Genomic DNA, 13,193 nt, shown 5'->3' on the forward strand with positions numbered 1-13,193 from the left:
TGTACACATGTTTACTTTTTCCTCATAAGAAGAAGCCTGTAGATATGATTTTTGCCCACTTAACTTTGGCTAAGCTAATGCTCTGATGCTCATATTCAGAGGGATTCCAAATATAATTACATCTTTTGGAATTAGAGTGGAGATGGGCGATACTGGATGTAAAACAGTGCTCTATATTTAGAGAGTTACCCAGAGTATTTCTCTGTGCACAACCGCCCTCCAGAGTACATTTCAGGCAGTGACTTTTACTCCAAGCAGTCATAAATGGGCCTGGCTCAAATACAAAATCCCTGCATTCATTCAACCCTCCTTACCTTTCTTCTGGATGATCAACATGGCCATCTATTCTGTGGTCCTTTTACGAACTGTGGCCAACAGGAATATCACCGATGATAGACTTGGGTATCAGATTGCTTATTGTAATTTTTTTTAATTTTTATTTATTTATGATAGTGAGAGAGAGAGAGAGAGAGGCAGAGACACAGAGACACAGGCAGAGGGAGAAGCAGGCTCCATCACCGGGAGCCCAATGTGGGATTCGATCCGGGGTCTCCAGGATCGCGCTCTGGGCCAAAGGCAGGCGCCAAACCGCTGTGCCACCCAGGGATCCCCAGATTGCTTATTGTAAAAGCAGTGCACATGATGGCCAGATATCATCAATATTTCTAAGTACGGTATTCATTCGAGATTTGTCCTTTCTCTGATGACATGTAGTAGCATCTACCTGGTGAATATCCTTTACAGACATCACAAAGCAGCTCAGAATGTTCGCAGTACCATCCAGTCTTCACGCTCTCCTGAAAACAAGGCTACTCACGTTATTCTCATACTGGTGAGCTGCTTTGTTTTCTTTTACTGGACCACCACCTTTCTTACTGTTTATTTAGTTTATACAAGTAAGAAAAAGCAACTGGAGAAATTTAATAGCTTTTTTTCATCATGTTACCCAACTATCTGTTCTTTCTTTCTAATTAAAAATGAAAATAGAATTTCCAGAATAAATTTCATGAAACCCCCAAAAAGATTTTTCTCTTCTTAAAGAAAATTCATTGAACATAGGAACACTCTTTAGCATTCTTCTGCACCACAGGAGTCATTTGTATGAATATAGATTAACATGCTTATCGATGACATGAGTTACATTTATCGTCCCCATTGAACTGAGTTAATCCAAAGAACTGTAAATTATTGTTTTCAAATGTTTACAAATTTTGTTTAAAATGTTTAAAAGACATTTTAAAGATTAAATGTAAGGTTTAGATTATGGTACCATGTATATAAAATAGCAACAGATATGTAATGTAGAATGTTTTATAATATTGGAAACATTATCATACAATTATAGAAATGAATAAACCTACAAAAGGGTAGTGGTTACTTATGGGCACTTTATTTTAGACAATTTGCAGCTGGTGAGCACACACAGTACGACGACCCCCATGTGCCGCCCCGGTCCAGGCAGGCCCTGCGCTGAGCACACGGGGCCCCAGGGGCAGGGATCACAGCAAACCCCAGACTGGGGTCGCCTTTATCTGTAGACGTCTCCGTGTGCACCTTAGAGAAGGGGGTGCCCTGTGTCCACAGCCCCCCACCCCATCCCCTCAACAACTGCCCCCACGCCATTCCCCTACATCAGACCCCCCCCCCCAAGGACGCGGTGCAGCTGCCCCCTGTGGGACATGCACAGCCTCCCCAGCCACCTTGGGGTTCTCTGGACGGCCTGCTCCCGTCAGAAGCCTGGGTGTCCCGTAGAGTCCCCAGGGGCCACGGGAAGGTGGGGAAGGCAAGGAGCCCCCGACGGGGGTGCAGGTGGTTGGAGCAGAGGGTGCAGCTACCTCTGTGTGCAGCGGGCGGGGTGTGTGGGAGCCCGGGACCCCAGGGGTGACCTGCAGGGGCGCCAGGGGTGGGGCTGGGGAGCCACCAGGCAAGGGTGGCTGGGCTTCCCGGGGGGCTGCTGGGGCCGTCTCCCCACGAGAGCTCGGTGCTCCTCCCTGCAGGGAACCTGCTGCCCCCCCCCGGGGCCCCCGCGGCCCTCAGAGCGCGGCTGGGTCAGGCTGAACTGTGACCCCCGGCCCAGGGGAGCCGGCCTCCAGCAGCCCGGGCCCAGGGGCCACGGAGCCGGGGTGCAGACTCAGGCCGCCGAGCGGGGGGCATCAGGCGGCTCCTGGCAGCGCTGAGGGGGCCACACCCTGTACCCCCCATGCTCAGATAGTGATCCCAGAGGTTCACAGCCTGTATCGGGGTCACACCTGCAAGACGTTCCCTGCTTTCCTCACGGCGGCTCAGACCTCAAGCTCCAAGATGCTCTGGGATGGGTGGGCCCGGGGTCCCCCCCCCAGAGTCCAGCCCAGGGACACCTGGGAAGACCAGGGGGTGCGCTTAGGGCCACGGACGCCCCGGCTGGGTGGGCTCGGGGCAGGGGCCACGTGGGGCTGGTGGTGTTCCCGGGACACGGGGCTAGGCCAGGGCAGGGGAGGAGAGGTGTCAGGGGCTGCGGGGACCAGGGAAGGGGGAGTGCTGGCTCCCACGGGGCGTGCAGGGGGGACCACTCCAGGGCTGGAGGGGGCGCTGGCGGCGCTCGGGGAGCCCAGAGCTGCACACCCCACGGCGGGAGCCGCTCGTAGGCATCAGACACCCCAGGGTGCACTTAACCCCCGGCACGCTGCACGTGTGAGGTCGCCGCCTGTCCATGAGCACAGACCTGACCCCAGAGATCCGCCACCGCGGAGGGGGCCTGTGGGCCGCGGGGCCTGCGGGGCGGGTGTCGGCACCCTGCGGCCTCGCTGGGCGGGGGCTGACTGAGCAGAGCCCCCCGCTGTCCCCCCTCCTAGGCAGCGAGCCCTGTTCCACGTGCTGGCGGCCTACTCCGTGTACAACACCGTGAGTGTCCCTGCCCCCACCTCCTGCCCAGCGGGCGGCCTTGTCCTGAGTGCTGGTGACCAGCGGGACTCACAGTTAGGGCCCCAGCTCCACGGCCCTGAGATGCGGGGAGGGTCTCTCTCCTCCGGGATGGGCAGGGGGCGGGGTGCAGACCTCCCAGGGGAGGCAGGGCCTGCATGCCCGAGGGCCGGGGCTGCCCGGGGCCTCCGCGTGCACCGCGGCCGTCTTAGAGCTCGGGTCTGGACCCTGACAGACGGGACTACTGACGAGAACCCGGGTGGGGAGGCTCCCACTTCCCTGAAGGGCACGAGGCCGAGGCGCCCAGGAGGCCGCCCCCTTCCACGGCGCATTCCAGAAGGGTCCCCGAGGACCCCAGCTCACACGCTCCCCGGCCCCGCGGGGTGTCCTGGCCCAGCTCCCCTCGTGGGACCTGCCAAGGGCCACAGTCAGGCCCCCCCACTTGCCCTCCGGGGTGTCTCCAGACCTGGCGGGTCCCCTGCAGCCTGGCACAGCTCACGGAGGCCCCCCCTGCTGGTCTGAGGATGTGGGCCCTGGCACAGCGGCCGCAGGGCTTGGTAGCGGGGCCTGGGGTGCTGGCGCCCGAGCTGGTCCGGGTGGGCCTCACCTGCCACCCCCGCCCTCTGGGAGCTCCCTCCGGGAGCCCGGGCTGTGAGGGAGCCGGGGGAGCCTGACGCCCGCGGGGAGGGCTCAGAGGGGGCCTCGCGGCGCACGCCCTCCGTGGGGCTCTGGCTCTTGCAGGAGGTGGGCTACTGCCAGGGCATGAGCGAGATCGCGGCCATCCTCCTCATGTTCCTGCCCGAGGAGGACGCCTTCTGGGCGCTGGCCCAGCTGATGACCAACGACAGGCACGCCATGCACGGTAGGGGCCCGCCGGGCCGCCGGGCGGGAGGGGAGCTCAGGAGGACCTCCCTGCAGGCTGCTGCACCGGGGGGCAGGCGGGGACCCCCAGCCTGCCTCCCCACGGGCAAGGAACCCGCCTCCCCGGTGGCCTCGGGGTCCCGGAGCCACGGCCAACCACCCAACCGTCTGCAGGCTGGGCTTGCACTCCCGCTGCTCCCCCAGCTTCCCGCTCGGCTGCCTGCTTGCCCCCCAGGCCCCCTGCCTGCCCACGGCCACACGGGGCCCAGGGGGCAGCGTCTCCCCCTCCCGGGGGCCCCCAGCCTCACTCCCAAGCCCCACAGAGGGCCGTGCACGCCCATCACCCTCCCCGTGGCCTGCACCCGCTGCCCCTTGGGGCTGGGGACCCGCCTGTCCCCGCGGCGGCCCCTGCAGGAGAGGGGGTTCTGGGTCAGCCAGGCGTGGTCCTCAGCCCCCAGCCCACGCCCCGCGGGGTCTCTGTGAGGACGAGGGTCCCCGGGCCCCGCGCCCCTGTTCTGGGAGGCAGCCCTGCCCTCTGGGAAGAGCGGGTCCAGTCAGGGCTCCGAGGGCGGTGGGCACACGGGGGTCAGGGCGTGGGGGGAGGCCCCTGCCCCGACACCCCCACCCCACCTGGTGCAGGAGGAGGCCCTGACCGTGGGGGCCTGGGGCCTTCTCAGGCTTCTTCGTCTCGTCCCGGGCTTCCCGAAGCTCCTCAGGTTCCAGGCTCATCACGAGCGCGTCCTCCAAAGAGCTCTCCCCGACCTGAGGAGGCACATGGCGAGTGGGAGCTCCCGAGGCTCCTTCCCCCGGGCCCGGGGCAGGGGGTGGGGGACGGCCCTCCGAGCTGCCCAGAGTTGGGGTCACGTTCCTCCCCCTGGGGCCCGGGGGCGCCCTCGGGGCTGGGCTGGGCTGGGCTGTGGGGAGCGCGTCCACCCGGCTCCAGGGGCCGCGGCGTGGGGCCTGAGCACCTCCTGTCCTCCCGCCAGGACGAGGAGCAGATGTCCGCCGGCACCTACACCCCAAAGTGGTTCCTGCAGTGCTTCCTCGGCTGGGTGAGGCCCCCCTGGGACCCCCGCTCCCGGACCTGCCCCCTGCCCCCGGGGAAGGCCCAGCTCAGCCCCACCCTCCAGACGAGCCAGGCCGACCCCGGGGCCCTGAGGCTGAGGCTCGCAGCCCAGCCCGTCCTGGAGAAGCCCAGAGGGTCTCTGGACGAGGTTCCGGGGGGCGGGCCGTCTCTGCCTCAGCTCCCCTGGGGAAGGCCGGGTCAGCCTGCGGTGTGGACAGGCCCTCGGCCCATCGGGCGGCCAGCCTGGGGTCCTCTGGAGCATGGTGTCGTCAAGTGGGGGCAGAGTCTGTGCCCCCAGGGGTGCGGGAGGTGCTGGCCGGGGTCGGAACCCGGAGCGGCCGGGAGCCCTGATCTCCCTGGGAGGAGGGCACGCATGGGGGGGGGGGGCTGTGGGGCCTCGTCGGAGGCAGCCGGGGGGCAGATGGCAGGCCTAGCCTAGCCCCAGCCGAGCCCCCCAGGGGCCCTGCTCAGGCTGCTCCTCCCACCCCGCTGTCCCCTAGACCCCCTTCTCGCTCACCCTGAAGCTGTGGGATGTTTACATGCTGGATGGGGAGCGGGTGCTCATGGCCATGGCCTACACCATCCTCAAGGTGCACAGGAGTAAGTGAGCCCCTGGGAGCCCAGGTGTGCCGGGGGGCGGGGGGACAGGGGAGGTGACCCTGTGCTCTGAGCAGCACCCAGACCTGGGGCGGGGGGACGGCGGGGCAGGCGGGTGCAGCGGGGCTCCCTGAGAGGAGCAGCGGGCAGGGGCCACCCTGGCCAGTGCACGGCGCTCCTGGGCACAGTGGGACCCCAGCCACTGGTCTGGGGGCCCCAAGGGCCCCAAGGCGGGGCCCTCTGGGTCTGACTCTCCCCCACCGCCCAGAGCGCCTCCTGAAGCTGCCCCTGGAAGCCTCCGGGAGTTCCTCCAGGTCTCTCTGGCCCAGCCCTGGGCCCTGGAGGATGAGGCAGTGCTCAGACACCTTCGGGCCTCCATGACCCAGCTCCAGAGGATGCGGTGCGACCTGCCCCCCCCAGGTGGGCTCAGGGCCCCGGCCCCTCCCGACTCAGCCTGCTGGGGCTGCCCACAGGGGACAGAGCTCCCCACAGGGGACAGAGCTCCCGGGGTCCCGGTCCTCATCTCTGGGGCTCTCCTCTTCTGCTCCAGCCTCCGGGACCCCAGGCCAGGGCTGGGCTGGCGGGCACCCACTGCAGGGCCTGGGCACCAGTGTGGGGGGCTGAGCACAGGGTCAGGCCGGGGGGCCATGCGGGAGCCGTGAGGACCCCCGGGGCCCGCAGCGCAGCGGGGGACACATAGCCTGCTGGAGACGCTGACCCCGTCGGCCTCTTTCCAGCGGGACCTGAGAGGTTCCCCATGAGGCCCCTGGGCCTGGAGCGAGTGTCCCCGGAGCCCGGGCCTCTCCTCCCTTCTCCGGCCTCTGAGACACCACCCAGCGTGGAGGAGCAGGCTTCCCCGGGCCCAGCCACCCAGCCTGAGCCGCCCGGACCCCCTCCCGGCCAGGCCATCGTCCAACTTCCCCCCAGCGATGGAACTCCCTCCCCATCCTCCCAGTGCAACAAGACGGTGCAGGCATGGGGGCTCCGGACATGGTGGGCTTCAAGACAAAAAACGGGGTCCCCTTCCATTCAGCACCTGCCTGGGCCACCCCAGAGGCCCTGCGACGGACCAGGCCCTGGAGCCCCCCCTGGGACTCCCATCACCGGGTCCCCCCAGCCCCCGAGGGACGACGCTGTTGGGCCCAGGACACCCTTCATGCCCCGCGGCCACTGCAGCTCGTGCCCCTCACTGGGCAGTGACGGGCACAGGCAGGGCAGAGCCAGGGCGGCACTGAGCCCGCTGCCCTGAGGCCCCGCACAGGCCCAGGACCCTCTGCCCTCCGCGTCCACGGGGCAGCTCGATGCTCGCGGGCCTCGGGGGCTGAGCGTGGCAGTGAGTGCGGGGGCCTGGAGGCTCTGGCCCGCCGTCACCGTGCCCTGCCTCTTGCCCTGCCTCGTCTCGCTGTCCCTCCTGGGGCACCCCCTCTCGCTGTCCCCTGGGCACCCCCCGCACAGGACACCAGCCCCTGACCCAGAGGGACCTGGGCTGGCCTGGCCCCAGGCTTTGGGGGCAGGGGCGACTCGAGCCCCCCCAGACCCATCACTAATGGGATCCAGTGCCCCGGGGCCCTGGCCAGACCTGCGTTCTGGCCCCAGGCTGAGCGGGCCCTCTCATAGCCGGATCCAGGTCGCTGACCTAGGGCAGCCCTGGGGATCCCGGGACACCCCAGGGCAGGGCAGCAGGGGCAGGCCCATGGGCCCCACCCGCACCCATACCAGGAGGCAGGCTCCTCCACGTGCCGGGGCTCCAGCAGTCAGTCACCCAGCCCCAGGGGGCCCGAGGCCGGGGTCCAGCTGGCCTGCGGGGACCCAGCGCAGGAGCCCATGGGCTGCAGGTCCACGTCAGCCCTGCTGTCCCCAGAACCGCCTCTCAACGCCCCAACCTCAGGACAAGCACCCCCACCCGGAATTGAGTCCGCACAGGCTCCCAGGTGGGGGGCTCCAGCACCCGCACCCCTGTGGGATTCCCGCTTTCGTCTAAGGACAGGAAGGTCTCCCAGGGGAAGGCGCGCACCCTCGGCTCTGAGCCCCTGTTTGCTGTTGCAAGTTCAGTGAAGTGTTGTTGTGTGAAAATGCACGGCTGGCTCGTTTCTGCGTCTCCCGGAGCTCTGTGCACGGGGTGCGGAGACACCCCCAGAGAGGAGGAGGGGGCACCGCCCAGGCCCCGACCAGCCCCTGCATGGGCCCCGCCAGGCACACACAGCTGACATCCCCACATGCCTTCCAGGGGAGGCCAGACGCCAGGGTCAGGACCCCACAGACTCTACTGGGACTCACCCTGTGCCCGTGGCCAGGACGGGCCTGGGACAGAGACAGCCAGGGAGCCTCAGGTCATCAGGGTCTGTGCAAAGCGCCCTGGGAGGTCTGTGTTCCCTCTGTCCAGGGGGCCTGGGCTGCCCGGGCTCCGGGGCGCTTCCTCCCCTCGCCGCCCCGGGCCTGTGCGCTTGGGGCACAGAGGGCCCACGGGGCGGTCAGCGTGGCCCTGGAGGGACGTCAGGATAGCAGCATATCATCCTCAAGAGGGAAACACCAAGAACTTTTCCTCTGCAGCCAGGACAAAGACAGGGATGACTGCCCTCATCACTCTGATTCAACACAGCCCGGAAGTCCTAGCCACAGCCATCAGACGACAAAAAGAAATAAAAGGCATCCAAATCAGGTAGGAAGATGTCAAGCTTTCACTATTTGATGATGAATGATTTTCTGTATAGAAAACCCAAAAATCTCCATCACAGAACTGCTAAAACTGATAAATACAGTAAAATCACAGGACACAAAATGAACTCGCAGAAATCTGTTGCATTTCTATGCAACAATAATGAGGCGGCAGGAAGAGAAATTGAGGACTCAGTCCCATGTATACTAGCACCAAAAACACTAAGATTGGTAGAATTAAGCCTAACTAAAGAGGTGAATGCCCTGTACTGTAAATCCTATAAAACAATGATGAAAGAAATTGAAGATGACACAAACAAAATAGGCATTTCATGCTCAAGGATTTGAAGAACAAATATTGTTAGTAAGGCTATACTACTCAAAGCAATCTACACATTTAATGCGATTCCCATCAACATAGTAATAGCATTTTTCACAGGGTTGGAACAAATGATCCTAAAATTTGTATAGAACCATGAAAGATTGAAAATAGACTGTTTTTCTGATTTTTATATTAGAAATTGTTATGTCACCTGTTTAGCCCTTTAAGGTTATTGTGTCAGACCTATAAAATAGGATTTCCCCCTCATTTTATTTTCTTTGATAAAGCCATGATGATACACGAATCCTGTTTTTGCAATTTAGTTTTGACTTAAAGCTATATCATAGACATCTTCACTTTTAATGTCTACATAGCTCTCATCCTTTTTAATGTCGTATTGCATTGTGTAAACAAACTATATTTAATTTTGTGTTGTGACTGTTTGTTTCCTGCTGTTCTATATTGACAATTCTTCAATTAATATTCCTGAAAATGTGTATAGATAGGATTTGATCTATGCAGCATGCAAGAATTTTTGTTACTGTTTCCTGACAATAGAAGAACCCTCATGGTGAGATACGTAAATATCCCTTCTCTTATTTTTATTTCTAAGGCAATACTTAACATGTCCCAGAGATTCTCACATTTAGTATGTTACTTAATCCTCACCAAAATTATACATAGCTAAATACTATTCTTATTTTTAAAATTTTTGTTTTTAATTATGAAACAGCATACATTTGCTGAAAATTTACACAATGTAGAAATCCATAAAGAAAATGAACACCACCTATAACTTAACTGCTCAGAGAAAACCTGACCGTATTTCAATGAATGTCCTTCACATCTTTCTGTACAGTTATTTTATAGTTGAAACTCAGCTTTATGCACCTGTGTCCTGCTTTTTAAAATTATAGGAACATTTCCTATTACTCTTGATAGCCATCTCTTTTCAATGCTGCGCAATATTCCATTGTGTTTCTGTGCCATGTTACTGATCTTTCAGTTGGCTTCCATTATTTCCTACTACAACTTATTTGCTGCGAAGGATATTTTTAGGTATACATATTTTTCTGTGTTTTATATTACTTAGGGAAAAGCCCTAGAAGTGAAACTGGGAGATCAAAGCTCTTGATATATTGCCAAACTGAAGGTTTCATTAGTCGCTCATTCAATTGTTCCTACCAAGCCTTCAGATGGCCAACTGGGAAGGAGTAGGTCTTCAACTATGTAGCACTCCTATATCCTTCTTGATTCATGACGTCAACATCAGTCATTTGGAATATACTTTTTCTGGGACGCCTGAGTGGCTCAGCAGTTGAGCGCCTGCCTTTTTCAAGGCCTGATCCTGGGGTCCCGGGATCCAGTCTCACATTGGGCTCCCTGCAGGGAGCCTGCTTCTCCCTCTGCCTGCGTCTCTGCCTTTCTGTGTCTCTCATGAATAAATACAATCTTTTTAAAAAGAAAAGAATATATTTTTCTTGTATCATTGGAAAAATATTCCTGAATATAGGAATACATGAATAAATAGAACATATTATAATAAGAGCTTTGCTATAATATACTTTTTAAAAACTTGTCCCTCAGTTTCACTATTCACTTCACATTCCATGGTGGGGGGGAGCCATATTCTTTGTATTACCTATATCCTTAATTAAGACTGATGTCCTGTGTTGTACACAACTTCTTCAGATAAGTAAAACATATTACCATTCTAACCATTGATGATTGACGAACCATCTTGTATTGCTGGTGACTTCTCTAAGAGCAATGACCTGTAGTTTTGAAGAATTTAGGTCTTTAGCTCAGTGACTTAATATTTAAGACTTTACTATGGAGGCTGGTTCTGGTTCTGATATTTTATGAAAATCTAAATAAATTACATTTTGATCCTTTAATTATACCACTTGTCTGCTAAATCCAATGGCAATGTAAATGGTCAGATCTAAAAAAAAAAATCCAAGAATATATTTTAAAAATCACACTTATTATACATTCCTTTTATCCTTTATATATCTTAAAAATTTTCAGTATTATAAAGGTATTTGTACCAGTGTAGGAAATACGTTTTGTAATAAGTTTTCTTAGTGTCTATTTATATAAGAGACACAAGATCTGAGGTCAAATCTTCAAAATTATTTTCCATTTTTCCTTACACATTGTAATTCTATGCAGATTAAATGTTCAATAAATGTCATAAACAATTACTGAACACCTGCTGTGTGCAAGCTTCAGCCTAAGTATTGTGTCCATTAAAAAGAGACTAAAAGACTCTTTAGGAAGATGAGTCATTACAAAATAAGGCTGTAAAGTATATGATAGTTTTTAAAAGTAATAGTAAAAGCAATGAATCCACGTGGCAGAAATTACCATAGAACAAGTTTTTTTTTTTTTTTTTTTAAAGATTTTTTTTTATTTTATTTATTTATTTATGATAGTCACAGAGAGAGAGAGAGGCAGAGACACAGGCAGAGGGAGAAGCAGGCTCCATGCACCGGGAGCCCGACGTGGGATTCGATCCCGGGTCTCCAGGATCGCGCCCTGGGCCAAAGGCAGGAACCAAACCGCTGCGCCACCCAGGGATCCCTAGAACAAGTTTTTTAAAGAAGTTTTGTGGACAGGTAGTGGTGAAAAGTTGATATATGATGAATTCTTAGTTCTTGATCTTAAACATCACAATCTAATTTTAGCTAGGTAAGAAGAAAGTGATTTTAAGAATCGGCTGTAGCTCACAGAATTGAGGGAAAGGCGAAAAACCAAGATCAAAGAATGACGGAAACCAAGGAAAGCTTGGTAACAGAGATTATAGCTAAAATAAGCTTCAAAACAGCCTGGTTAGAGTTCTGTTACTGGCCCAACCATTGCTGAACACCGCTAGAAACCACTGCCACTGGGAGGGCACCTGCGTGGCTCAGTGGCTGTGCATCTGCCCTGGGTTCAGGTCGTGATCTCGGGGTCCTGGGATCGAGTCCAACATTGGGCTCCCCACAGGGAGTCTGCTTCTCCCTCTGCCTATGTCTCTGTCTCTCTGTGTCTCTCATAAATAAATAAAATCTTTAAAAAAAAAACAAAAAGAAACCACTGCCACTGCCACAGAGTGGTATAACTATGAATTCTAAGCTTTCTGTTATTGTGTCATTCACTCACAACTCAAATCTTGGGCAGGAGCACACAAGTGGTGGCAGCAACATTACATACTAGCAATCAGTCTGAGAGAAAGAAAATAACTAACCTCTTACTTAGCCTTCTTTAATGTAATGTGGAGCCTTGCCTCCCACAAACAGGTAACAAGGAATTCTCCCAAAATAAAAATGGGTTGTGGGTTTCAGCAGTCAAGAAATGACAAAATACCCACTAGTATCCATTCCTTTGCCTGACCAATATACGCATACCCATAATTTCCCATGATTATACTTCATAATTTCACAAAATTATCCCACCTAACATAGTAAAACTACTTCTCAATCAACTGAGAATGTACCCTTCCTCACAGGAAGACAATCAAGTCTCATAGGTTACTATAATCATTTCCATATCCAGGATCTCAGGAATGTCCCTTCTTAGTTCTATGGTAATCTCATTCACGATATTCTGCAATCTTATGTACTACACTGTGGTTAGTCAATGTAAAAAAGTCCTATATGTGATGGAAGAAACAGAAAAAAGTAAAGCTAAATTTGGTTAAGATACACATCATGAGATCAAGCCTCGTGTTCAGGTTCTGCACTAGATGTGGAGCCTGCTTAAATTTTTCTCTCCCTCTTCTTCTCCCCTCCCCATTCACACTCTTTTCTAAAACACACACAAATGTTCAGTGTAATTTGCAGAACATCAATGAGAATGTGATAAAACTAAAAAAAAAATGAACATAATCTGACAGCCTTGGCCTTGGATGTAGTAAATGACAGCTGCATTGTTAGGCTTGAATACATTTGGAAACCTAAGTATAAAAGGAAGAGTACGTGTGTGGAAACTGAACAGCCAAGAGTGACTGCAGTGAACATTTGTCTTTGTCACTACCTGTTCACCCATCTCAAAAGAATTCCAGATGCTATCCTCCATTACAGAAGCCAAGAGTAGGCACCTAACCCAATCTTGGCCAGTTGAGTAAGGATTCCGAACCCTTAGCTGATCTTGCAAGGAACAAGAACAAATGACAGGAATGATTCATTATGCCATCCTGACCAGGCTGTTCCCACTCTCAAATAATCTCTTGGCTTCCTCCTTGAGTGCAATTCTCTAGTACTTCCTGGTTCCTGCCCACAGTTCTGAGAGATACTGGACATCCTTTCATTAAATTATCTTTTCCTGGGACGCCTGGGTGGCTCAGTAGAGCATCTGCCTTTGGCTCAGGGCATGATCCCGGGTCCTGGGAAGGAGTCCTGCATCAGGCTCCCCACGGGAAGCCTACTTCTGCCTCTGTCTCTCTCATGAATAAATAAAATCTTAAAAAAAAAACAAACTCTCTTTTCCTTAAGTTAGCCAGATGGTTTCTGTTGCTTGCAATATAGGACCCTGATTCAATTAAAAAAAAAAAAAAAGCAGGAATGGAAAAACAAATATAGATCTCTTTTAAAATGTTTTACTAGAAATCTATCTTTTCAAAGAACCTACTTGTGATTTTGGATATTTTTATGGACTGCAGGTTTATCCCCTTCCTAAATTCATTTGTTGAAACTAACTCCCAATAAGATAGTATTAAGGGTTGGGCCTGGGCCTTTGGGAGGCAGTTAGGTCATGAGGGTGGAGACCTCATGATGAGATTAGTATCACTGAAGGAGGAAGATAGCCAGC

The 13,193-nt window shown here is 54.6% G+C and overlaps 1 protein-coding gene across 1 annotated transcript; it reads left to right on the forward strand.

The window, feature by feature from the left end:
- The first annotated feature begins 334 nt into the window (after positions 1 to 334).
- On the forward strand, positions 335 to 10,371 carry LOC129514505 (nascent polypeptide-associated complex subunit alpha, muscle-specific form-like). Its single transcript, XM_055333124.1, has 10 exons — positions 335 to 419; positions 1,539 to 1,774; positions 2,209 to 2,315; positions 2,832 to 2,954; positions 3,383 to 3,494; positions 3,640 to 3,760; positions 3,964 to 4,811; positions 5,326 to 5,425; positions 6,160 to 6,415; positions 7,973 to 10,371. Exons 1-10 carry the CDS (start codon positions 335 to 337, stop codon positions 8,109 to 8,111), a joined length of 2,127 nt encoding a protein of 708 aa, XP_055189099.1. The 3' UTR covers positions 8,112 to 10,371.
- The last annotated feature ends 2,822 nt before the right edge of the window (positions 10,372 to 13,193 follow it).

This window comes from Nyctereutes procyonoides, unplaced genomic scaffold (assembly GCF_905146905.1).
Source record: "Nyctereutes procyonoides isolate TBG_1078 unplaced genomic scaffold, NYPRO_anot_genome, whole genome shotgun sequence".
Classification (NCBI taxonomy): Eukaryota; Metazoa; Chordata; class Mammalia; order Carnivora; family Canidae; genus Nyctereutes; species Nyctereutes procyonoides.